This window comes from Gymnoscopelus braueri, assembly GCF_963280865.1.
Source record: "Gymnoscopelus braueri genome assembly, chromosome: 16".
Taxonomy (NCBI): domain Eukaryota; kingdom Metazoa; phylum Chordata; class Actinopteri; order Myctophiformes; family Myctophidae; genus Gymnoscopelus; species Gymnoscopelus braueri.
The window spans coordinates 35,189,648-35,217,617 of NC_137616.1; the positions used below are offsets into that span (position 1 = coordinate 35,189,648).

Genomic DNA, 27,970 nt, shown 5'->3' on the forward strand with positions numbered 1-27,970 from the left:
TGATAAAATAGTTTGGGAGCTTTAAACCAGTGTGCGGCTGTTTTAACCTTTATTTGATAAACTGAATATCAAATATCTAAATACGGAATCAAGCAACTTAAAAACTGTTTGGGGTGCTCACAAAAGCCTGAGTAGACGTTAAAATGACCCCAAGCATGTTTGAAAGTGAAATATCCCTTAAAGGACAGCTGTTCTATGCCATGACATGCTCCCATAGATGCACTGGGAGGCAATTAAACGGGAGCCAGACGTTTGATGGAATGCATTGAAGTCAATGAGAGCGGGGTGGACATAGCCTGGTATTGGTAAACCCCTCCCTCTGGATATCTCATTTCCATTTGATATCAGGAGTGAGTCTGGCCTATACAGGCCTGTCTGGGCGTTTCTGCGGAGTTCATAACATGAACTCTCCAATCATCGTCCTCGCTCATTGTTCTGTGATTGACAGCGGAGGTAGGCCAATCAGATGGAACCGAGTGAACCCGAATGTAGCCAAGTGCAGCCGACAAAAATGGAACGGGCCATCATTGAAATTCTGTGGTTTTAAAACTTGAAAACGCTCTCAAACTTCTTTTTTGAGGCACGGAATTTAGTTAAGATATCGTTCGATTAGAATTTAGTTGTTTAACCTCATACATGTGGTCAATTAATCATGACAGAGCCTATTTATTTAAAAATAAAAATTCAGAGAACCGGCAGGGGTGGGCAGTGACACGCATGTATCCGAATAAAGCAACCTATTTTCGGCATGGCCCTGTTAAAAGTCCCCTTGCGTCACGTTGGCTGGTGGTGGGGAAAACAAACTGCTGATTGGCTGAAGGGGAAGAGGTTCTAATCCCGCCCAGCTCCCGGCCGCAGCCAAATTGCCCATACAGGCCTGTAGGCCAGACCAATTCCTGAAATCAAATGCAAATTATATTTCCGGAGGGGGGATGGTTTACCAGGCTAGGGTGGACAAGCTTCTGAATAAATGCTATTTTTGAATGTATGTGACCATTGTCACAAAATTGGTACAGGAGAATAAAAGAAGACATATAATAAGTTGTTTTCTGATCTCTTGTTTTTATACTGTGCACGCTATGTAATTTAATTGAGGTAAATTTAGGTTAAAGAGCAGAGTAAGTTTCTGACTAGGCAATATTTGCGCTGGCAGATTCGTCAGGTTTCCAGGCTAGACATCCTAATGCATTCCATTAAACTTCTGGCTCCTGTTTAGCCTCCCTGATGAAGGCTGAGGAAATTGCCAGCTGGAATTGCTGGACCAAGAAAGTGACTTATCGGTCCTGTCCTTATTGTGGCACGTGGTGGCTCACAGCAAGAAGGTCCTGGGTTTGAATTGTATGGGTAGACTGCCACATTTTAACGTGGAGTTCCCCATGTGTTCATGCGGGTTTACTCCATCACAAAAAATCACCGCCCTTGACTAGTGGTGTTGGAGATGCAGAAGGTTCTTGGGTGAGAATGGCTGCGCTTAATGCAGAGTTAAATTAACACTCAGGATTTGTGTACGTGTGTGTGTGTGTGTGTGTGTGTGTGTGTGTGTGTGTGTGTGTGTGTGTGTGTGTGTGTGTGTGTGTGTGTGTGTGTGTGTGTGTGTGTGTGTGTGTGTGTGTCTCTTTGGTCAGAAGCGATCTTCCATCCCTCTGTATAGCGTTACCCCCCTCCCTTCCTCAGACATAGCAGTCAGTATACAGTCTGTACTCTGTATGTTCTATGTTTGATGAGTGTCAGTAGTCCATACTGTGTAGCTGGTTCTTCCTGTCCGTTTTGCCCTGCAGAGCGGCAGGGAGCAGCGGGAGGTTCAAGTCCGCCATGCGGCGCTGGAGAGACGAACGCAACTGAACAGAGTTCCTCTTCACTCCGCTCATCCCTCCTCCTCCTCCCCCACCTGTCCCTCTCTCCCCCCCTCCAATCCGCTCTCCTCTCCTCCCCTTCTCCTGCCGCAGGCTCTTGATGACCAGCGTGTGCTGCCGCTGGGCGGGGAAGGCCGGAGGCTTGGACCCGTTCACCAGGAGTCCCGGGGGCCCGGGCCGGGTCAGCCCCACCCACGTCACCTTCCTGCCCGCCCCGTCCTTTGGGCCCACGTTGCGCAGGCGGGGGAGGGGGGCGGACGGAGACGTCTGGGCGGCTTCCGTCGAGGCCGTGCGCTCTCGGTCCGGAGGGTGCGCGTCGGAGTCCAGGAGCATCCTGGGAGAGATTCCGGTCTTTTCCGTGGAATAGAAGGTCTGCAGCTTCTCCAGGCGCTCGTTAATGCCGTTGACGTGGTGGGGATGGTCGTCGTGGTAGAAGTCCGAGCCGGGATCCGCCGAGCCGTCCGAGTGCGTGGTCCTGAGCAGGTGGGCGGGTCGGACGGGCCTGGACGTGACGCCGTCTCGCGCTGGCTCGGCGCCCGCGGGGACTTGGCATGGGGCGGAGTCACACAGCTTGGTGGCGGGGGGAGACAGATGGACCAGCTCCCTGTCGCCAAACAATGACACTGGAAAGGACCCCCACACACACACACACGCACCCCTCAATGTTACTATATGTTTAATTCCAAACACCGAAAACAGAAATGTGAGTATGTGCTAAATGAGTTTGTGCATGTGTGTCGGTGCAAGTGCTATATTCTTGTGTATACTATGAGTTTGATTGATTGAATACTATAGAAGTTTGCAGAAAAAAAGCACACGAAAGTACAGTTCAAATACAAGGTCAACTAACTAACAGTGTGTGCATGCATGCGTGTGTGATGTATACCCTACCTTCAGGGAACAGCGTCTCTCGGGTGTCCAGAGTGATGGCGATCTCCTCGTCGGTGATGCCCTCCTCTGTGGACAGAGGAGCGGTGGAGGGCGAGGGCAGACGAGGGGGGAGGGTTGGGGAGGCAGAGGGGGGGCGGTTCTCCTCGTCGTCCTTGGTGAGATCCGTCCGGGGCGGCTCCTCCAGCCTCTTCCTGTTGCTCTGCCCCCCCGTAGTCTGCGGTTGGCTCCTCAGAGGCCTGCTGGACGGTTTAGGGGCTTTCTCATTGGCCGGCTCATTCTAAAAGAAACAGTGCTTGGCTGTCAATGGGGGCAGGTGGCCAACCACCACGCAGCAAATGCAATGTGCACACTGCCAGTAGGCCAAGGAAGTAACTCTATTTTTGACATAATAGTAGGCTGAAACTTTGCCCAATTATGGAGATGATCATAGTACTAATGTCATAGTTCTGATGTCATAGATGACTGGCGTTATAGACTCATCGCACGATGTCCGAGATCCACGTGTTATTAGACCCCATCTAGTTTTTATTTGATAACAAAAATGTCCTACATTTTTGGCCAACATCTCTTTGGCTGTTAGACTGCCTTCAAGCTGACTGGTCGGGAAAATCAACCAGACAGACACCACAAGACTAAATTTTGTCTGGGATGTTCGAGCCAAAGTCCTGCAGTGTGAGCCCAGCTTTAGAAGGAGCAGTGCAACAGTATAGATGCAGTATACCTGCTGCTGTGTCTTGTAGACAGTATTGTTCCTCTCTTTCTAGGTGTACGATGGGCAAGCTCCACTTAGTGGTCTCCTCCATCTTCTACCACACCAACACAGTCATGGTTATAGGTGAGAATGTTACAGGGGAACATATCTGTGTGTGTGTGTGTGTGTGTGTGTGTGTGTATGTGTGTGTGTGTGTGTGTGTGTGTGTGTGTGTGTGTGTGTGTGTGTGTGTGTGTGTGTGTGTGTGTGTGAGTGTGAGTGTGAGTGTGTGTGTGTGTGTGTGTGTGTGAGTGTGAGTGTGAGTGTGAGTGTGAGTGTGAGTGTGAGTGTGAGTGTGAGTGTGAGTGTGTGCGCGCGCACAAATCTCCAATAATAATACTTGCCCTGGCTGATGCAGACACATTAGTAACACACTGGCTGCATGCATGTAAGCAGGTCATATACATTCAGTGTAACTTCTGATTGTGTGGTCAATGGTCAGTCATAGTTTAGTTATGGTTACTTTCAAAAAGTTGCCTGAAAAAACATCTATCAGGAGACCACAAGGGGAGGTAAATGTAAATTCCCACCGAAAGGAAGTGTCATTCACTGCCACCGTTTTTTAAAACATGTTTGTTTCATGTTGATGAATTGAATACATAGGACCACAGTGGAGAAAAAATCCCCATTTTTTTTTTGTGCTTTCCTTTTAGCCTTAATGTCTGACTGTATACCTCATGCTGTTTACATTTCTGACTAATGATGTATTTAATCAATCAATCAATCTATCTAATGACTAATGTATGTAAACTTGCCACCATAGGAACAGTGGATACATAGTATGCTGTAACCTTAGAAACGAGCCACAACTTCACCGTGAACATGCACATGCGTGCGTCATGTTGTCATGTTTCTGAATGTACAGTGTGTTGGTGTCAATCAGACGTGGCCTTGAACTTAACGGCATCTCTATCTCTGTGTGTGAGTGTATCTCTCTCTCTCTGATGGATTGTAAAACAATCGATATTGCTATGATATGGTGTCAGTCAGGTTATGCAGACTGTGTGTGTTTGTTCAGTCTCTCTCCCTCTCTATGTGTGTGTGTGTGTGTGTGTGTGTGTGTGTGTGTGTGTGTGTGTGTGTGTGTGTGTGTGTGTGTGTGTGTGTGTGTGTGTGTGTGTGTGTGTGTGTGTGTGCGTGCGTGCGTGCGTGCGTGCGTGCGTGCGTGCGTGCGTGCGTGCGTGCGTGCGTGCGTGCGTGCGTGCGTGCGTGCGTGCGTGCGTGCGTGCGTGCGTGCGTGCGTGTGTGTGTGTGTGTGTGTCAGTCTAGGCGCTGTGTAGAAGAGACAGACATAGCAATCTTTATAACTTTCACCAAGAAGAACAAAACTACTTCACCTTAACAATGTTGGTGTAACTAAGATTCACTGAAAAATATATATCAATGGACAGCTTATGACCGATTGGCCAGTGCCACTCCATAGCCTAGTGGACACATATTCTACTGCCTGGAGTGATGGTGGGGCTGAGGCTAGCAATTCACTAAAATAACATCGTTTTTGTTGACTGATAAATATTGAGTTCCTTGGCAGTGTGCACAAGAAATATGATGCTTGATTGGCCAAGTATCAAGAATCACAAAAATAATTTGTGATCTGTCACAAATGCTAGTGTGGCAAACAAGTAGTTTGCGAGATTACCTTCAGACAACCACACTGCATGCTCAGGTATAGAAGTAAATATAATTAAAACAATGATGCAGTCTAAGGAAGGGTTAGCGTGATAGGAAGCAAGAGAGAAGGGAAATAGAGAAGAGAGTGTGGGGGCGATACCCTACTAAAAAAAAACATAATCATATAGGTTTATGAGTAGGGTTCAGGAATCAGAGTTAAAGCAGAAGTTCACCCCAAAAAATACTTATTTCCTATCAATTACACACCCCATGAAGCCTTGAATTCATGGAGATGTTTTGTTTTTGTCGCATTCCTGAGCCAATACCGACTCCGCCGGTCATCAAATTATTAGGAATGCGACAAAAACAAAAACATCTCCACAAATTCAAGGCTTTATGGGCTGTGTAATTGATAGAAAATAAGTAATTTTTGGGGGTGAACTCCTCCTTTGAGATTATGGTCATGGATGCGGTGGGGATGTTTAGGGTTAGGGAGTTAGAGACATGTTCTGTATACCTTGCTGCCCTTCCCTCCCTTGGGACCCCTGCTGAGTTTGCTGAGCAGCAGGTGGTAGGAGGCCATGATGGCGGAGGGTCGGTTGGTGGTGAGCGTCTGGATGACATCAGAGAGGGGGTAGCCCAGGGTCTCTGTCATGTAGGACAACACAGACGAGTTGAGCTCCTCAGGATGCAGCCTGAGAGAGAGAGAGAGAGAGAGAGAGAGAGAGAGAGAGAGAGAGAGAGAGAGAGAGAGAGAGAGAGAGAGAGAGAGAATTAATAGGTACTGTGTAGACCATGGTTCTCAAAGTGGGGTCCGGGGACTCCCAGGGGTCCTTGGTGGGGTACCAGGGGGTCCCCAGCTAAATTAGTTATAGCGTCACAATCATTTAACCACTTTAACCATATTCTATACTTTTCCTATTCAAAAATAGCAGATATACAAGCTCGTAAGCTTGCCTTGTAGGTCTGCTATTTTTGAAAAATCTTTAAAAAATTGCAAACCTTTGAACATATATTTTTTAAGCGAAATCTTTTAACACTAATCTTTGCTTCTGGGGGTCCCTGGCACAAAAGAAAATCAGATGGCGGTCCGCGGCCCAATACATATCAATTTGGGGGTCAAGACAGACAGACAGACAGACAGACAGACAGACAGACAGACAGACAGACAGACAGACAGACAGACAGACAGACATTTCAGTGAAAATGTATCATCAATCATTTAGTTCAGTTCATGGTGGATGACTAAGCAGTGAGCATTGAATGACGGACAATAAAAGATGGTGAACCGTGCCAAACTGAAAGGTTCTTGTTTGGTTCATGATGGAATCCAGGCAACACATTACTGCCAAGTGCAGCCGTATCCGATTGCATTTCCACAGCCCGCCAAATGCTGTAAAAATCATTTAGGCCTGCTATAATATACAAACCCATTACACTGCATACCACAAGAATTTTCATTCTGTTCGAAAATCCATCGCCCTTTCCCCCCTCGGTTCCCACATTTAACAAGTCATCGTAACATGGCTTTCATATGTGAGGGTCCTTGTGCCTTTCTCTGTGCACCGGTCACAACAACCATGCAACAAAATAACAATACCCACACAAAGCAAAATATACAGACACTTCTATGTGGTTCAGAATGTTTTTTTTTTTTTTTTTTTTTTGTCAAATTTGATCTAAAACACATTTTGTGAAAATATATTTCAAAGGTCTAAAAATATGTTACAAATAATTAGTTTGGCTAATATTTTTTATATGATTTGAAATGTGATTCATATTCTTTTGCAGTACACAGTAAAATCGACAGTGTTAATTTAACGCTGAGCGTGTGCGTGTGCGTGTGTTGCGTGAGTGTGTGTACCTGTTTTTATGGGAGAGGGAGTGCAGAGGTTTCTTAGCGTAGCCTTCGTTTACCCATCTCTCCTCCATAGCATCTCTGATACTGGGCCGCTTAGCAGGGTCCGGTTCTAGAAGAGACATCACAAACCCCACAGCACCTAGAGAGAGAGATACATGAATGGATGGATGAATGGATGAATGGATGAATGGATGAATGGATGAATGGATGAATGGATGAATGGATGAATGGATGAATGGATGGAGCGAGTGAGGAGTAGACAGGGGTGATGGATAGGCGGGGAGGAGGGATAGAGGGAGAGAAGTGGGAGAGAGAGAGAGAGCCTATTTCACCCACACAATAACCTGGCCAGTGCTGGGTACTGGAACCTGAACACGCAGATTGACAGATTGATTGAACACCATGCAAGCTCATAGCTTCGAGCCACGTTTTCCGCTTGTACTACCGGTATACTATCTGCTTACACTACACTAGGCCGGTGCCCGATGGATACTCGGGAGCGATGGAATTCGAGAACGACGCAAATTGGGAATGCATGCCCCACCTGTTTATGCACTACCCGAGGTATCGCATAAATCAATATGCCCATATAGGCATAATATCGGATCAGATCGGTGGTTATAAATACACACACACACACACACACACACACACCCACACACACACACACACACACACACACACACACACACACACACACACACACACACACACACACACACACACACACACACACACACGCATACATATTATACATTGTTCAACAACCATGCAGCAAAATGGTGGACTTATGCAACAGCTTAATTAGTATGTCTGTCATAGAGCCAGTCTACAGTCAGGCTGGTTGTTTGTCTCGAGATGGGGAATCCTGATAACCTGTACTACCTGAGGAGCAGATATCCTCAAGCAGTCCAAGTCCTTCCAACAACAACAACACTCCAACTGTTGCTATCGATTGCCACACATGCAGCAGGGCCAAGTGGAGTAAGTAAGTAAGTAAGTAAGTAAGTAAGTAAGTAAGTAAGTAAGTAAGTAAGTAGGTCGATGTGGCTTATTGTCAGCAACAACCGAGCAACAAGGGTGTCTATCCCCTTCTGGGAAATGGATTGCTGAGGTGGAGCGGAACGCGTACCATCAGCTCCCAGTACTTACCGCATGTCTTAGTTACCCAAGATGTGCTACTCATATGCAGAGTTGGCGGTGCCCAGGATTTAACCCAGCATCTTGACAATCAAAGGAGAGTCCTCTAACAACTGACCGCATCAGAAATGTGGTCCTCTACGGGGACCTACCACGGGTCACAGACAGGTCAGAGAGAAAAGGATGAGGCTGGCAGGGCACCCGAAACTAGTGGCAAGCAAACTGACACTGTGGAAGCCAACCCAGGGCACAGCCAGGAAAGGCAAGAAGCGCACCGCCTACGTAGATGCAATGCGGCGTGACAGCGGAGCTAACAACACTGCAGAGCTCAAGACCCTGATGCTAGACAGGAGGGTGTGGAGGGCAGCAATTCAGGAGTCCCGAGTTGGTGTTGGCTAGACCGCACTCTCCCATCGCATCTAACGACTGAGCTACCCGGACTTAATTGGAGTGGAGCACGACACAGAAAGAGATCATTGTTGTGTTTTTATATAACTCACTTAGCTAAGTTATATGAGTCAAAAAGGCAACATTTGTTTGATGTATTTCTCTATACATGTTGTGGAGTTTCACTAGGAAACCGCCCGACAGGTAGGCACCTCACCAGGGAGAAACAGTGGGAGAGAGACAGAGAGAGACCTGACAGACAGCACCACAGCCTAGGCCACGTCATTGAGGGGCGGTACCTACCTCTCCTCATCATGAATCAGCCCCAACTCAGCGCACCTGTGATGACTGGCTAGGTGTGGCACCCCAAGCTACAAACACAAACGCTCTCTCTCACTCTCCACTGGCTCTCCTGGTGAATGGACAGGTGCTCGGGCGGTAAGTGAGAAACTCCACTATTTTCCCTTTACAATGTGACATTGACAGTGAAATTGAAAACTAAAAGAATGTCTCTTTTACTTTATAGGCAACCTGCGGAACTTACTGAATTGCATGGATTAGGAATGTATATGGAAACCCCGACCCCGGGAAGAACCTGTGATACATGTTTGAGTTGAATATGATTTAAAGTTTGGAAAAGAAAAACATAAACAATGCTCTCTGAGCCCAGCCTTCAATAAATACCCTTTATTGGGCTTGTACCCTGCCTCACTGTGTCTTGGCCTTGATCAGTGTCCCACAAATGGTGGAGAATACGGGTACACTGATCTACGTCAAGAACCCACAGCATGGAGCACGCGTCCGCTTTGACGGCGCTACTGAAAAGCCAAACTGACTTGCAGACAGCGGTACAAAAATTGATTGATAGGATCTCACGAGATGTTTCGGTTACTCGCGCACCACGGGAGGTGCTCACTAAATTATCACCTGACGATGATATAGAAGCATACTTGGAGGTGTTTGAGCGCACCGCGGCCAGAGAGAGATGGCCGACGGCAGAATGGGGCTCGCTCTTGGCACCGTTTCTCACAGGTGAAGCGCAGCGGGTCTGTCGGGACCTAACCTTGGCAGACGCTAGAGACTATCGTAAGCTAAAGGAAGCGATATTGGCCAGCCAGGGCTACAGCCTGCCCGCCAGAGCGCAGCGGTTCCACCACTGGTCCTACCAGGCGGCCCAGCCACCTCGGCCCCAAGTAGCCAACCTATTACGCATGACGCACAGCTGGCTGACGAGCGGAGGAGAGCCCCCCATGATTGACAGAATCGTAATAGATAGATGCATACGTTCCTTGCCGCCCGACGCCCGCAGATACGCCTCGCAGGTGAGCCCGAGCTCCCTGGAAGCACTAGTAGCCCTCTTAGAAAATCACCAAGTCAGCGTGGAGATGATGAAGTCCACCCGGGCCGACGCACCAAAAGCACCGGCCGAGGAGAAACCCGGCCGTGACCGGCGAAGGACCCAGCAGCCGAACCCGTCCTCCAACCGCACCGACGCGGCCGTCGCAGAGGGCCCCGGTCGGGGCGCACAGCAGCGGCGCTGCTATGTGTGTGGCCAGGCCGACCATATCTCCTGGTCCTGCCCCGACCGAGACCGCGACGCCTCGATGGGGACCGCTGCCAGCTCTGACGCAGCCCGACCGTGCCTGCACACCGGGACGACACCTCCCCGCCACGCTCGCCTGCCGGTGAAGATAGACGGTGCCGACGCCCATGCGCTCTTGGACTCGGGGAGCGCTGTCACGCTGGTCCGCGCCGACCTGGCGGGCGCGCTCTCCACCACCACGGTGCCAGTATCCTGCGTGCACGGCGATGTCCGCCATTATCCGGTGACGCAGCTCCGGGTCCAGACTCCACGGGGTGACGCCGTGGTACCAGCCGGAGTGGTGCCAAACCTGCCCGTGCCACTGCTGATCGGAGTGGACTGCGTTCTCTTCGACCGATATTGGAAACCGGGCCTACAGAAGAAACCGCCACGTCGCCGGCGCCGCCGCGCTGCGCACAGCGGACCCCCAGCTCCACTACACGCCTGCCCGGCGTTTCGCCCCACCTATCCCGGCTCCGAGAGTGGCACCTCTCCAGAAGAGGCCCCACACACCGCAGCGGCGGAGGAAGAGGAGGCGAGTGCAGCAGAGGAGGAGGTCCAGTCTCCGCCAGGCCGCGACGCCTCAACTGCGGCGAGTGATCCGTTCTCCGAGTTCCCCAGACCTGAGATGTCCGAAGCCCCGAGGGGGGGGGAATTCGCCACCGCACAGTGGGTCGATCCCACGTTGGACATGGCGCGCCAAAACGTGGCCGCCATCGACGGGAAGAAATGTGACGGGGTGAGTACGCTGAATCCCCCGTACTTTCTTGTAAATAATGGACTGTTGTATAGAGGGGTGATAGACAAGGGGGGGGAAACGATAGAACAGTTGCTTGTACCTAAAACTCATGTGTCACGAGTCCTGTACCTAGCACACACGCACCAGTTGGGGGCCCACCTGGGAGTAAAAAAGACATACGAGCGTATTCTGGCCCGCTTCTACTGGCCCGGCGTTAAACGAGCAGTAGAAGAGTTTTGCAAGGGCTGCCCGGAGTGTCAGAAAACTGCCCCCCGACCCACGTTTCATAACCCACTGGTCCCGCTGCCCATCATCAACACACCGTTCTCACGGCTCGCCATGGACATCGTGGGACCACTCCCGAAGTCTGGCCGGGGCCACCGCTACATTCTGGTAATACTCGACTATGCTACTCGTTATCCAGAGGCTATTCCCCTACGGACTGCCTCGGCCAAAGCAGTGGCCCACGAACTAATGATGATGTTTAGCCGGGTGGGAATAGCTGAAGAGGTCCTCACTGACCAAGGCACATGTTTCATGTCTAGAGTAATGACACTACTGTACAAATGGCTGAAAGTGAAACGTATACGCACCTCTGTCTATCACCCACAAACGGATGGTCTCGTGGAGAGATTCAACCAGACACTTAAAAAAATGTTAAAAAAACTAACTGACGTCGACGGGAAAGACTGGGACCAGTTGATCCCGTTTGTATTATTTTCCATCAGGGAGGTGCCGCAGGCGTCCACGGGGTTCTCGCCTTTCGAACTTGTGTATGGCCGGAGACCCCGTGGACTGTTGGACATCGCCAAGGAGACCTGGGAGAGCCAACCCTCTCCCCACCGCAGCGTTGTGGACCACATCGAGCGCCTCCAGGCCCGGGCCAAGGCGATCTGGCCGTTAGTCCGGGAGCATATGGAGCAGGCACAGCGGGACCAGGCGCGCACGTATAACCGCGGCGCCACGCTCCGCGAGTTCCAGGTGGGGGAGAAAGTGTTGGTCCTCGTCCCAAGCAGTGAATGCAAATTCCTGGCGAAATGGCAGGGACCCTACGAAGTGACAGAGAAGATGGGGCCCGTCGACTACAGAGTGTGCCAGCCCGGCCGGAGGAAGGGTCACCAAATCTATCACGTAAACATCCTGAAGAAGTGGAACGACGCGCCGCCGCTGATCCTGCCCGCCCTGCTCGCCGTAGCCGCCCCGCCGAGCCTGCCCCCGGCGCCCCTCGGAGAGGACCTCTCCCCCGCACAGACCCAGGACCTCAAGGAGCTGCTGGGACGGAGCCGTGACGTCTTCTCCGACGTACCAGGGCGGACGAACGCCATACGTCACGACATACGCACCACGGCGGGGAAAGTGGTGCGCCTACGGCCCTACCGTATCCCAGAAGCCAGACGGGTGGCGATTAAAGAGGAAGTGACCAAGATGTTGGAGCTCGGCGTCATCGAGGAGTCGTACAGCCCCTGGTCCAGTCCCATCGTCATAGTACCCAAGCCGGACGGTTCACTGAGATTCTGCAATGACTTTCGAAAATTGAATGAGGTATCCACGTTCGACGCCTACCCGATGCCCCGCGTCGACGAGCTCATCGAGCGCCTCGGCCCGGCCCGGTTCGTCAGCACCCTCGACCTGACCAAGGGATATTGGCAGGTGCCACTGACGGACCGGGCCAAAGCGAAGACAGCCTTCTCCACGCCTGAGGGGCTCTACCAGTACACGGTGCTGCCGTTTGGGGTGCACGGGGCCCCGGCCACGTTCCAGCGGCTAATGGACCGGGTGCTGCGGCCACATCGCGCCTACGCAGCAGCCTACCTGGACGACATCGTCATCCACAGCAGTGACTGGGCTCGCCACCTACAGCACCTGGACGCGGTACTGGACGCCCTCAGACGCGCCGGGCTGACCGCCAACGCCAAGAAGTGCCGCCTCGGCCTGACGGAGACCGACTACCTCGGCTACACGATTGGCAGGGGCTGCGTGAAACCACAGACGCGCAAAGTGGAGCGCGTCCGGGACTGGCCCCGTCCCGTCACAAAAAAACAAGTAAAGTCATTCCTTGGCTTAATTTCGTATTATCAAAAGTTTATTAAAAATTATTCTACTGTTGCAGCCCCACTATATGAGCTAACACGACAGAAGCTGCCACACCACGTCTCCTGGACGTCCGAAACAGAGCTGGCGTTTCAGCAGCTGAAGAGCGCACTCTGTGAGGAGCCGGTGCTGAAGGCCCCTGACTTCAGCCAGCCGTTCCTCCTCCACACGGACGCGTCCGGCACCGGACTTGGCGCCGTCCTCGCCCAGGTCATTGATGGCGAGGAGCACCCGGTGACGTATGTGAGCAGAAAACTATTAGACCACGAGAAAAACTATGCAACAGTGGAAAAAGAGTGTCTGGCGGTGAAGTGGGCCATACACCACCTCCGCTATTATCTTTGGGGCCGCACTTTCACTCTCATTACAGATCATGCACCTCTAAAATGGATGGCGACCAATAAGGACCGGAATGCCAGGGTGACGCGCTGGTTCCTAGAGCTGCAGGACTATAATTTCAGAGTGGAGCACCGGCCCGGGAAGGACATCCCGCACGCGGACGCACTGTCCCGGATGTATGAAGAGGAGGAAAATGAAGCCCCCGGCCCAGGCGGTGGGCTTAGGGGGGGGATATGTGGAGTTTCACTAGGAAACCGCCCGACAGGTAGGCACCTCACCAGGGAGAAACAGTGGGAGAGAGACAGAGAGAGACCTGACAGACAGCACCACAGCCTAGGCCACGTCATTGAGGGGCGGTACCTACCTCTCCTCATCATGAATCAGCCCCAACTCAGCGCACCTGTGATGACTGGCTAGGTGTGGCACCCCAAGCTACAAACACAAACGCTCTCTCTCACTCTCCACTGGCTCTCCTGGTGAATGGACAGGTGCTCGGGCGGTAAGTGAGAAACTCCACTATTTTCCCTTTACAATGTGACATTGACAGTGAAATTGAAAACTAAAAGAATGTCTCTTTTACTTTATAGGCAACCTGCGGAACTTACTGAATTGCATGGATTAGGAATGTATATGGAAACCCCGACCCCGGGAAGAACCTGTGATACATGTTTGAGTTGAATATGATTTAAAGTTTGGAAAAGAAAAACATAAACAATGCTCTCTGAGCCCAGCCTTCAATAAATACCCTTTATTGGGCTTGTACCCTGCCTCACTGTGTCTTGGCCTTGATCAGTGTCCCACAATGTATATTGCATGCATATTGCAATCTGTGAGTGTGTGTAATCTGTGTGTATAAACAACTTGAGAACGGATGGGCCGGTTTTCATGAAATTCGGTGGGACTGATCAGTGAGCTGCCCCGAAGAGACCTTTCAGGACAAAAAGGTTAAAGGTCAAGGTCACAATCAAAATGACATAATCAGTCATATCTCAGGAATGGAGAGACGCAGAACAGCAGATATCGGTGCATGCATGTTTCCGACTTTGATCAATGTCTCAACTTCAGCGTGATCACGAGAGAGCTCTGGCTCGATCCTCTCGACCCCAGAATCCAGGCTATAGACACAGTAGCCGCGGTAAGACCGAATGCCAATTCCAACGACTCAGACGACCCCAGAATCCAGGCTATATAGACACAGTAGCCGCGGTAAGACAGAATGCTAATTCCAACGACTCAGACGCCAGGCTGTAATGTGTTGTTGTTGTCCGCTGGCAACAGTGCTACAACTCATCTGATCTTATCACTGTGGCGGGGAATCGGACCTGTATTTGTCATCGCAGTGGTAACAGGAGCTGTGTTTGTTGGCGGTGACACAATGACAGAGTGTAGTGCAACAGGTCCAAGTGTGAGAAAAAGAGAGAAAGAGATGCACCGAGGTTGAGATAGTGAAGTGTTTATCTCTCCTCATATTTTTACTTCTTAACCCATTAATACCTGGAACTGTGTAATTTCTTTATTTGAGCTAAAAAACATTATTTTACACTTTAGGCTATTCAAAAATAGCAGATCTACAAGCTCATAGCGCGGCACCGAGTGCCGCGCTACGAGCTTGTATATCTGCTATTTTTGAAAAATCATGAAAATGTGTGCAAATCTTTGAACATAATATATTTTTCAAGCGAACATTTTAACTCAAATCTTTGCTTCTGGGGGTCCCTGGAACAAAATATTTTGATGGGGGTCCGCGGCCAAATACATATAATTTTGGGGGTCCTTGACATGAAAAAGATTGAGCACCACTGATATAGAAACATACGTTTTTCAGAAAACTGTTGAGATTTAGGAGACATGTAGAATCGGCTTCAGGTCTCAATGGGTTAAACCAGCAGGTGTACAACAGAACTGTACAGGTATGCATGTGCACAGCTGTATAGACGTACAGGTGCACGCCATAGTGCAGCAAAGTCCGCGTTTAGTTTCTCGCGTCTTTTTTGGACTGCCTATAGCCGCAAGAAACTGCTTAGATGCTTTATGTGTACAGGTGTGTAACAAAGCTGAGTTGAGAGCGATCAGGAGTGAGGTACCTTTGCTGACGTCACTGGGGATTGTACCGATGTCTCCGTTGACCATCTTCTGGTGCAGCTGTTTGATGTTGAAGGGCTCCACGGTGAAGGGCAGCGTCCCTGTCAGCATGGCAAACATACTCACACCCCTGCGCGCGCATGCGCATGCGCGTGCGCACACACGCACACACACACACACACACACACACACACACACACACACACACACACACACACACACACACACACACACACACACACACACACACACACACAGTACAAATAATGATTACACCCAAGGTAAAGGTCACAATGAAGGTCACGGTCCAAATTTTAGTTCTCAACAGGCCTGAAGATTGAAAAATCCAAACCGACCCGAGTGAGATGAAGCCCAAGCCGTACCCAAGCCTGATCATCATCAAAATGCCCATTATTGATGATGTACTGAGCCCAAGACCGACCAAAACCTAAGTCGGTTATTGCCAGAAAAGGCTGCGCAATTTATGTAAGCGGCTCAAATCACATAACAGGGTGAGAGAGCATTATGGAGATCTTCAATCTTTTTTTTGTGGTTAAAATAAGTGTTAATATCTCTATATTGCAATTAATCATTGCTATAGACTAGTGTTTGTTAGTGAGATGTCGGTGCAAGCAGGGTTTGCGTTTCATGTTTCTGATTTTGATCAAAGTCTCAACTTCAGCGCTATCACGAGAGAGCTCTGCCTCGACCTTCTTGACCCCAGAAACCAGGCTATAGACACGGTAGCCGAGATAAGACTGGATGCTAATGTCAACGTCCAGGGGTGCAATGCTCACTGGACGGCCTTGCACGCCGTGCCGGAACCTATTTGACCGGGAGCACACGCAGGCACACGCATAGATTTAAAACTACTTTAAATTCGAACCTCAACAAAGTTTTCAAAGGCTCCCGACTCACACCTAGCGAATTAACATAGGAATAAGCCTAGATGCATATCAATTGTCCATTGTGTGACTTGCAGTGTAGGTGTTAAGCGACGTGCGCGTCACGTCATTGAAATAGAGTGCAAGAACATACCAAATGAGCATTGCATGCCTGTCAACGTCTCAGACAACATACAGTACAGTACAGGCACATGCATACAGTAAAGTAGCCTACAGTACAGAAACAGCTATTACACCACCACCAAGGTGTCATTATGCCCTGCCATGCATGGCAATAATACAAGCGACCTAACCGTGTACTGTACGTGTGTGAGAAATGGAGCTGTGAGAGACAAGGTTGTGTTGAGGAGTTGGGGGCAACAATCTAGGGCTGTAACAATCGCTTACCTTCTTAGCGATTATTCTATTGATTACTATTGATTACTATATGATTACTAAAATCTATTGATTTTCGATTAATCGAATAATAGAGAAGTGTGTTATTTTGTATTTAAAAATAATTATATATCAACGGATAAACCACCAAGGTGTTATTTTATACATCATCGCACAAAAATAATCATGACATCGATTATTAATCCCTTTTATTTTGTTAAATGATCGATTATCGATTATTTTTGATAATCAATTAGATGTATTAGTTTGACTGTTGCAGCCTGTTAGCCTGTCATCACAGTACTCACATGGAGCAGGTTAACCACTTAAACCATATTATGGTTTACCGGAGTCCCTCAGGGTTCTATACTAGTGTATTTTCAGTTTTCTGTTATTGTCAACATATCACATGTGATCACAGTGCTCACACGGACCAGGTTAACATGTGATCACAGTGCTCACACAGACCAGGTTAACATGTGATCACAGTGCTCACACGGACCAGGTTAACATGTGATCACAGTACTCACACGGACCAGTTTAACATGTGATCACAGTACTCACACGGACCAGTTTAACATGTGATCACAGTACTCACACGGACCAGGTTAACATGTGATCACAGTACTCACACGGACCAGGTTAACATGTGATCACAGTACTCACACGGACCAGGTTAACATGTGATCACAGTACTCACACGGACCAGACGTCCACCTTGGGGCCGTACTTCTTGTGGGCCAGCAGCTCTGGGGCAGCGTAGGCGGGGCTTCCACACTGAGTGTTCAGCAGCTCCATAGACAGCGACTCTGCCTTCAGGGTGTTACTGAGACCAAAGTCTGCAGAAAGAAACGCCGTTCATTTGAGGAGGGGATGTTGGTGTTAATTCATTCACTTTTACACATCAGCAAAACGGTACACACACAGGAAAGTTCCAATGCCAATTTTCCCAACTTTCCCCACTTGTGTGTGTGGCTCCTAACCCCCACAGATTGGTCATGTGGGATGGTCCTATTATGTGTCTCCTCTAATACACTTAGCCACTTCTATTCACCTGACAATGAGGACTTCCATCAGGAGGGCATAACACATGTGGAGCAACACGTTATCATTGGATTAAAGCAAAATAAAATCTTGCACTAGCACTGTTTCCTAAACAATTACAGTAACACAAATATGTAAAATGATGATGTTTTAGTCATTATTGTTCCTGCTGTTCTGCATACTGCCAACAAAGGGAAGAAGTAAGATTGAGGCTTTAACCTTTGCTTTTATATGAAATATCAGAGACCATTAGCGTTTTATGGAAGATGCTTCTGAACATATTGCTTTAATCCATGCGTTAACTGAACCAGTTCCTCTCCCTGCTGAACAGGTGCCCTGACTAGTGCAGCGACACAGATCGCCCTCCCAGCCTGGCCTCCAAGCTAGAAGGTTCAAACCCCTAGTCTCTGTGTTGGAGGGCAGGACATTTACCCCTGTGCTACCTGAGCGTACACTGTAAAACCCTAAGGTACTGTGATTACTGTGTTACGCCTGAATAACGGCTCAGGAAACAGCTAACAAAGACATTTGACAGGTTCTGCAATATAGTGATCTTCTAAAACAGGGGTTACCAAACCTTTTAGCTCACCGAAAGAGAAATTAGACATTTGCCCGAGACCCAAACAAGTGAAAATAGCAGATGTTCAAGCCCACACGTTGCAAGCTTGTGGATCTGCTATTTTCACTACTTTTTTTTTTTTTAATGGAAATTATTTTATTTTATTTTTTGAAATACTTTTGAAATTTGGAATTGTTTTTAATTGATGAAAAGTTGAAACAAAGTGAATGTTTTTGTTTAAACTTGTTAAAAAAATGTAGGTTAATTTTTTTTTTATGTAGGAAACAAAAAAAAAATTGATATTTACTCACGACCCTTAAAATTGGTCCACGAGCCAAACATGGGTCCCGACTCACTGTTTGGGAAACAGTGTTAATTTGACAGAGAAATTGGACCTCATATAGCTGGCATAGCATTATCACCATCATATTTGGCAAATTCCTTTATCGGTTAAAAAAAACAATTATGTTCAGAAACTATGACCTTTTGAAGTTGGAGTAAGGAGCGTTGCTTTGGGTTCTGAAAGCGATGAGTTCTGTATTAAAGGTGGTCTTAGAAAGTGCTTCATTTAATCGTGAAATACTGCATAGGCACTGTTTTCTGTTATTATTATTTTTAAATAGGCCTATTTTTTTTTTTTTTGGCATACAGTATATCGACAGAGGACTTTTAATGTAAAAACACAAGCACCAATGTGTTTGTCTTGTACTGTAGCCTTCTTCACGGTGTAACACGATACATATTATGTGTGTCTGGTGCTGTTTATAATGCAGGTGATTGATACCAATCAAAAAGCAGGTGTGCCAATCAAAGGACACCAACACGCCACTGATGAAACAAGATACTCTTTTGGGTCCATTTGTACACTCTCAGAGTTAAATGAACACTCAGGTTTTACAGTGTACATCACAGGAAAAGTAATAGTACAAAGGATAATAAACAAATTGCCAAAATTATACATTGCAAACGTAATTAAAATAAATAAACAAACAAATACAGGCACTCACGGAAGAAAGTAGGAATAGAATATAGACGTAATTGTGTCAAAGGGCTCCTTTATTAGAACCAAACAGATGCCTATATTTGGACTTAAAAATAATGAATGTATTAAGGGACAAATGTTACTGGTCTGGTACATGTAGGTATATGGCAGTTAAAGGAGAATACCGGACAAATTAAGTGTTGTCTTTGATGTCTCGTTACTCACCTACCGACGTGAAAAGTGGCGTTCTTTTTTTCCATAGATTCCCCTGTCGTCATTTTTTAAACCCCCTCCGTTGTCATAATGGGAGCGCGTGGGTTAGGGAGATTCGTCTATTATAACCGATGCAAAGTTGTTTTTTTCTCTACTGCTAGTCATTGTGGAGTCTCATGATAGTCAAACATGCGCTGAAACTTCCTGCGAGGCCACCGTTAATGGCGAACGATTTAACACTGGATGCTTGTTTCTTTCCAGAACCTGGCAACTCGTGTTGCCAGGTTCTGGAAACAAGCAACCAGTGTTAAGTCTCTCCTTTAAGTTATTGTCTAGCTTAAAAATAATTATCATAACTGAAGACTTTACATAAGATCCTCGGTTTTAATTTATCCCTTTGTAACTCTGACAAGTACAAATGTAACCAAATGGACCCTCACAGGTCTATTTGGTTACATTAGGACTGTGGTTCTCAAAGTGGGGTCCAAGGACCCTCAGGGTTCCTTAATTGGATTCCAAATGGACACGTATAGGTCTGCAACTCTGAGAGTGTGTAAACGGAACCAAATAGACCCGCTTTGGTATACTCTCAGTTCCAGAGTTATCAGGGTCCTTGAAATTAAACGAGGGTTCATGGAAAACGATGCAGTCACAGTTTTACCCATCATCAGTGTCAAAGTGTGTTCTGACTGTGTTCATGACAAATTGGTTGTGAAGGAACAGGAGGAGCAACGTACCCACAATCTTTATGTTGTTGTGTTCGTCCAGGAGAAAGTTCTCAATCTTCAAGTCCCTGCAGAAACAGAAAAGACGGGATCCTTCATTTGGTCTGACAGGATAAATATACATCATGATGGGAAATCTCCATCCTTAGCGTCAGGTTTACCACAGCTCAGAGGATTTTTTAAATTCAGCCTCTGTGCAGAATGTTTTCGGCTCGCCCGTTCTGCGAAAGAATGCATTTCATGTTTGTTTAAAGAGAAAAGAAAAGAAATTGCCCCAAAACATTTATTTTATTTGATACTTTAGACTCTGGAAATACATGTATTTGGAGATACATTTAGATATACTTTGGCCTCTCAATGCGTTGACTCATGACCAAAGTAATGTACTTTCAGGTTCACCTGGAAAAGCCGTCATATGGGGCGCCTGCGCGTACCCCAACCTCCTGACCAGGGACCACACCGCCTGGAACTACACATCGAAATGAAAAGCTGTGGTCTGGGGCCATGGAGCCCCTATAAGTACATACTGGGAACCAGTTCCTCCTGTGCTTTTCATCTGCATTCATGTAGCCAGCAGACACCCCAGGTCTCACACACACACACACACCACACACACACACACACACACACACACACACACACACACACACACACACACACACACACACACACACACACACACACACACACACACACACACACACACACACACACACACACACACACACACACACACACGTTCTCAAAGAGAGAGATGGAGAGAGAAAGAGAGCGCACAGACATTGCCATAAAAAAGGAAATGCATGTGGTAAACCTACAGAATGTGGGTGGTACGAGGTTCATATAAGTGCAAATTTTCCAGTTACTTCCAGTTTAATCATGTGGTGGATGTGTGTGTGTGTGTGTGTGTGTGTGTGTGTGTGTGTGTGTGTGTGTGTGTGTGTGTGTGTGTGTGTGTGTGTGTGTGTGTGTGTGTGTGTGTGTGTGTGTGTGGGGGGTGCTGTTGAGGTGCAGGGATGGCCGTCGTTGGGGGACTTCATTAGAGAGGAAGTCCGTGATGTTGTGATGATGTGTGAATCATGGCGTCGCCGCGTCCTGATGAGGTCATCGCCTGGTGTTCACATTCCCACCCGGAGAGGAGCCAGCCTAGCTCTTAAACCCAAGAACCTGCACTGTGCACGCTGCGTGTGTGTGTGTGTGTGTGTGTGTGTGTGTGTGTGTGTGTCTCATTCCCTCACATACTAAAATGTCTTAACACACTTTCAACGCCCACACAGCACAGGGCACACACACACACACACACGCAGTTTGCCAGATACTATATTACTTTTGTAACCACCTTCCTCCCATGTAGGCTGTTAATGCCCTGAAAACTACTCTGTGTGTAGCAGTGTGAGAGAGAGAGAGAGAGAGAGAGAGAGAGAGAGAGAGAGAGAGAGAGAGAGAGAGAGAGAGAGAGAGAGAGAGAGAGAGAGAGAGAGAGGAAGAGAGGGAGAGAGAGAATAGGCTGGATGTTTGCAGATATGGGCTAAAGTATTTGTACAAGTGTATTGTGTTCTAGGCAACTATCCTAAACCTTCCTAAAGTCTTTTTTGGGGGTCAATTTATTTTTATTTCGTCTGAAAAATAAATAGTATTTATAGAATATTAATCTCTCAAGACAGATTCAGAGCTCTGCATCTGATTCAAAGGGAAAATAAATCGTATTCTTTTGCAGATGGGTTCCTAGATTGATAGTGTATACATTATATATTTTCTGGCTCTGATTCTGCTGACCATTTTCCAAATTAAATTTTTAATAATCAGATTTAGCTTTTCTCATCTTTTTTCATACTTTCAGGTGATAACCACACTTTAGAATTCTCTGCTTCTATCGCTGATAATTCTGCCACTGTTAAGAAGTACATTTTTGGCTCTGACTGAGAAAATGGGACAATGATTGGGGAGCGAGTAACTCCTGAAAAAATGCATAATCCTTTGTGGGCACCGATGGAGGTGTGCTAAGCACCTATATGTAGAACACCTACTGTACAGATTAAAGGTGAAAGTTTTGGTATTTTACCTTTATGTAGACAGGAGAGAGGAGACAGGCAGAAAACCCAGGGCAGAGAGAGGGGAGACACGCGAGACATGAGACAAGAGGTTTTCTCTCCCTCTCTCACTCAGCAAAATCTTTAACTCTGACAGTATAAAAACAGGCTCATCCTCAGAGTTAAACTACTGTACCTCTGAGGATCTTCGTCTATGGTGTTTGTGTGCAAAGGGGTTTCCTCACCTGTGGACGATGTTGTGTTTGTGGAGATGGTCCACGGCGGAGAGGATCTGTCGCGTGTAACGCCGAACCTCCCTCTCATCCAACCTCTTCTTGTCACAGATCCTGTCCATCAGGTCTCCACCTGCACACAGTTCCATGGCCATGTAGTAGCTGTTCTCCGTCTCCAGGGTCTGGCAACACACACACACATGCACACGCACACACACGCGCACACACACACACACACACACGCACACACACACACACACACACACATCCTGAGCATTATTCTTCACCCTTACAAAGATAGGTTCATTTTTTTACTTTATACACCTTCATAGAATCAGAATCAGTTGTATTTGTCACATCACAGTTTTAAAGTGTAAAGCAGTTGGCAGTGGTGGAAAGTAACTAAGTAAATTTACTTAAGTTAGAGGTATTTGTACTTTACTTGAGTATTTCCAATTTCCAATACTTTTACTTCTACTCCACTACATCTCAGAGGCAAATATTGTACTTTTACTCCACTACAATTATTTGAAAACTTTAGTTACTAGTTACTTTTCAGATATAAATTATTACATTATGAAACATACATTAACCACTTCAGCCCTATCTTATACCTAGGCTATTTGAAAATAGCCGATCTACAAGCTCACATCGCGTCGCATCGCAACGCGTTGTGAGCTTGTAGATCTGCTATTTTCAAATATTTTAGTACTTTTACTTTTGGTATGTTAAGTACATTTTGATGCCAATACTTCTGTACTTTTACTCAAGTACATTTTGAATTCTGGTACTTGTAACAGAGTATTTTTATATTGCATTATTGGTACTTTTACTTAAGTAAAGAATTTGAGTACTTTTTCCACCACTGGCAGTTGGTGAAATATTTTTTTTCCTGCGCACTCCTTTTTGTAGTATTCCGAGAGAAGAGAGAGGACAGGTAAAGTGAGAAAGAAAAGAGAAAGGGATGGCGTGCCCTTACCTCCAGTAGGACCACGATGTGAGGATGTCGGACCATCTGGTGTATTCGAGGTTCTCTCTTCATGTTCTTCAGGACATAAGAGTCCTGACGAGCTTTCTTCTTATCTATCACTTTTATTGCCACCTTAAACACACACACATATACACACACACACACACACACACACACACACACACACACACACACACACACACACACACACACACACACACACACACACACACACACACACACACACACACACACACACACACACACACACAGTTATGTGTGTGCCATTGTATCACTTTTCTGGCATGCGTACCCCACTGATAAGAATCATGGTATACTTGACATTACTGCTGAGTTAGATTTAGGAATAATTACATTTGGCTGTTTTTCTTTTCTTTCACGCAATAAAACCACTTTAGAATTCTCTGATTCTGCGGCTGATAATCCTGCCATGTTAAAAAGTCATGGATGTTTGAGTTTTGTACGTAAAACCAAATCGTTTCCCCAGCGATAATTTTCAATCCACACTATCAAATGCATTAAAACACAGCAATAATATAACTTAATATTTTTTCATATTGTGCTGAAATGAATGGAATCCAGTGGTTTCCTCAACCCCCCAAAAAATGGGAAAAGAAGAAACTACAAAAATAAATCGTATGCTTTGGAAAATGTCTGCAGTAATCTCAATTATACTGTGACTCATAATCAATGGACTAAACGTGGTAGACCACCAGTATGGTTCCTAAGTAACTTTAACTCATTGAAGATTATATCAGTTTAACATGCTGCCTCCAATTATGCCAGTATATAAACATTTCTTTTGTCGAAATAAACACTACGATGAATAATTTGGTTCTTCCTCTCTATATAACGACTTTCCAACTTGTCATCTCTGTCGAGTGGAAACCTCATAATGTATATACAAAACCGTTACTTTTCAGTATTCAAATTCAAGCTCGAAACGCAGCTCAAAGCGACGCGTTTTGAACTTGTCTATCAGCTACTTTTGATGCTTTTGTGTGACACTGTAGATATGATCAAGTATAGACATTAACTTAAGAAAAAACACAAAAAGAAAAAAATATGGAGATAAGAGGTTTCTGCCCGACTGAAACATTATGGTAGATCATTGAGGCTGATGTGATGTCTGCGTGTTCACAGCATTGTTCACACACATGGAAGATAAAAATCCAATCTGTACCGCCTTTTGAATGTCTGCTTTGTAAAGGGGGTTTATTACTTGTAAGCTAAATCAACCGTTCTTTACAGTATGTTAATGGCTTCATGTGTTGAACTGGTTTCAATGTAGCCCGTCTCAGATAACTTAGATAAGGAATAATGAAAGGAAAGGAAGCTAGATTGACAGTGCAATATAGAAAACTTCAAACAAGATTGAAATTGACTTGCCTTATGAAAGGAATCAATTTACCAGCAACCTCATACAGTATGATCACTTCATATTCTATTAACATCTGTTGTCTAACGTGATGTCAAGTCTTTTGTGATGTTGATATCTGCCTGTTACTGACACTGTTGAATTGAGCTCACCCACCATGCTGTACTGAATGCAGATTCCACCAACCTTGGTCATGTGGCAGGGTTATTAGAAAAACCTAAAACTAAGACCAAAACTAAAACGGGAAAATGTTAAGAAAAATGTTAACTGAAACTAAAATGAAAAATAAACTGAGAATGGAAAACAAAATAAAAATGTAATTAAAATTAAAACTAACTAAACTAAAACTACCTAAAAGAAATATAATTGTTTGTCAAATCATCTTCGTTTTAGTTTTCCCGGCCACCATCATATCTGTATGTCATGCATTCCTTTCTTTCCTTTTCGTTTCTATAAATCAAGGCTTTACTTATAATACCTGAAAAACTAAGACTTATTATTGGTTCACGTGTGAGAAAGAGAAAACAACAAACTACATGCAAGGAAAAAAACCACAAACCCTAGCGTCCCTATTCTGGGCATGCCATAATAGGCAAATATTAGCCGAAAATAGGCAAGCATTTGCTGAAAATAGCAGATCGGCTATTTTCACAGAGGGGGTTTGGTGTAGAGGAAAAAAGTACAGACCCCTACAGGGAACCTTGGTCAATGAAGTGGTTAAACATGTCACGGTACGGACACTTTTTTACTGGTCACACATGTGTGACTGCGTGACCCCTGGTGCTAGTGGTTCTCCTTTTCATGTCAACTTAAATAATAATAATAATAATAATTTAAACTATTTCAAATGTCCAGTTTTTTAAGATTTTTCTAAATGTTTCGAAAATAGCAAATCTACAAGCTCACACGTTGCATCATGATGCTTTGCGAACTTGTAGACCAGCCATTTTCAAACAGCCTGAGGATAAAATACGGTTCATGTGGTTAAATTGTACCTAATTTTGCTGGGTACTCCCTAGCACCCCCCTCAAGGACCCCTAGGGGTCCCTGGACCCCACTTTGAGAACCACTGCCCTAGGCTACCATAACCCAAAGTCATATGATGCACAAGATTAAGGGGAAACAATAACACAGTTGAATCTCTACTTGAAATGTTCTCAATGAAAGGTCATTCCTTAGAGCTTGTAACAGTATATTCACATGTAAAGTACGTGACCGCATCCAAGTAAAATCCTGAGCGTTAACTCTGAGAGGATACACTAGTTTTTTTGGTAGCTTTTTCTTCCCAATTTAGTAGCTATGTCAATCAATATCTCCCCTTACTTTCCCGGTTTCTGTGTGTTGTCACTGCTGTTGTATCCTATTGGCCTACTGAGGAGCCCCAACCGGGAGGACACATGCAGCGCCTCCGTCCTACTCTTCCTACCCAACACTCCGTGCTGACAGGTGCTGCCTGTGCTCCCCGTAGGAGTACATGCAGTGACAAATATAACCCGCCCCGCCCGGCTTCCCTCCCCCGAACATGGGTCATTTGTGTTCATATAGACGCTCGACAAATCTGGATGCAACGCGATGGATTCGAAACCCTAGACTCTATTTTTACACTACTTAAATGAACATTGAGGATTGTATCCTGTGTGCACACACAGAGGTTCATGGGTTAAGAGGAACAAACATCCACAGAGGTGAGCTTGCAGTCATCACCATGGAGACTGGGTCAGGTACAGAGAAGTTGGGGTCAGGCAGTGACCCATGAATCACACACAGTCAGTCACACACACACACACACACACACACACACACACACACACACACGCACACGCACACGCACACACACACACACACACACACACACACACACACACACACACACACTTGCGTTTCACTTCAATGTCAGCTACATTTGACACTAGCAGAAACAATAATAAAGTGGGCGTTTCCCCTGGTGAAAGGTCCGAAAATTAGGCCATTTCTACTAATCCCTAAAGCTATATGTTTCCATGGAACAATGAAACCATACCCTCGTGAAACAAAGACAGCAGCAGGGTGTGTGTGCATAGAGGATAATAACAGGCCTTTCCATACTTCAAAACTGTGTGTATGATTATCATTTACAGGTGTACACGTTACAAATCATACCCTTTAAACCCTACGTACCACACCTAAACTCTGCTCTGCAACCACACAAATGTACTGTACAGTAGGAGCCACTTCACTTCTGAATGAATGGATAATAAAACGTCTCAAACTATAACAACTTAAATCCTCTTTACAGCTGTAAAGGGACAGAGACAAACAATCACACTCCCGTGGAGCAAATCTCTGAGTTACAGGTCCATTTGTGTTTTAGACAGAAAGAAAAACACAATTGAATAGATGAATTAAATTAGCAACCCCTTACCTAAAAATGTAATCCCTCAATTCTATTGCTTTACAGATTTGAGGATCTACTTCACTTCTTTTAACGAGACACACTGTGATGGAACACTGAAGCTTGAACCATGTCCCTATCTTGTCCCTGTCCTCACTAGATGTTCTTGTATGTGACAATAAAGCCTCGTCTCTGTCCTGATCGGATGCTCATACAGGGGGAGGGGGGGTAGGGGACTAGAGGGGACTAGAGTTTTAATTAGCCCCATCTGACTTTGCTTTGTACTCTACACAGTTCAAATCATGATCAGAATCCCATGCTGATATTACCATACGAAATGTACGGTCAAAAAAGGAAAAGAAAAAGTTGCTCATTCAGCCTCGAAGGTTATTTGTGCCCACTTGCTACTAAACCAGTGAAAGACCCTCTCTTGAACTAATATTACAAAAATCCACACCACAGACAGCCCCCCTCACCTTCTCCCCCGTGCCGATGTGCAGCCCCTCCATCACCTTGGCAAACGACCCCTTGTTGATCATCTTGCCCACCAGGTAGGATCCCACCCGCTTGGAGTGGGGGAAACTCCGGAGCATCTCCCGGGGGACCTTCAGGCCGGGGAGAGGCAGCCGCTCGCCGGCCGGCCCCGAGGCTTCCCTCTGGGGCACGCCGCCGCGCTCTCCCACTCCCCCTCCTCCTCCTCCACCTCCTTCCGCCACCATGCCTTCCTCCTCCGGAGCCGGCTTCACTGCAGCAGCTGGCATCCTGTGCGGCGGCAGCCGGGCCGGGGCTCCATGCGCGCGGCGCCGCGGGGGGGACAGTCACGCGGCAAGTATAGCC

General features: G+C 46.6%; 1 protein-coding gene across 1 annotated transcript; it reads right to left on the minus strand.

Annotated features, from left to right (window-relative positions):
• LOC308102946 (uncharacterized protein) lies at positions 1-27,894 on the minus strand (the record flags this gene model as incomplete). Its single annotated transcript, XM_080452798.1, has 10 exons — positions 1-2,476; positions 2,745-3,021; positions 5,624-5,801; positions 6,971-7,106; positions 15,330-15,457; positions 17,308-17,446; positions 20,143-20,198; positions 22,406-22,575; positions 23,373-23,495; positions 27,610-27,894. 10 exons carry the CDS (start codon positions 27,892-27,894, stop codon positions 1,728-1,730), a joined length of 2,241 nt encoding a protein of 746 aa, XP_080308924.1. The 3' UTR covers positions 1-1,727.
• Positions 27,895-27,970: the final 76 nt, after the last annotated feature.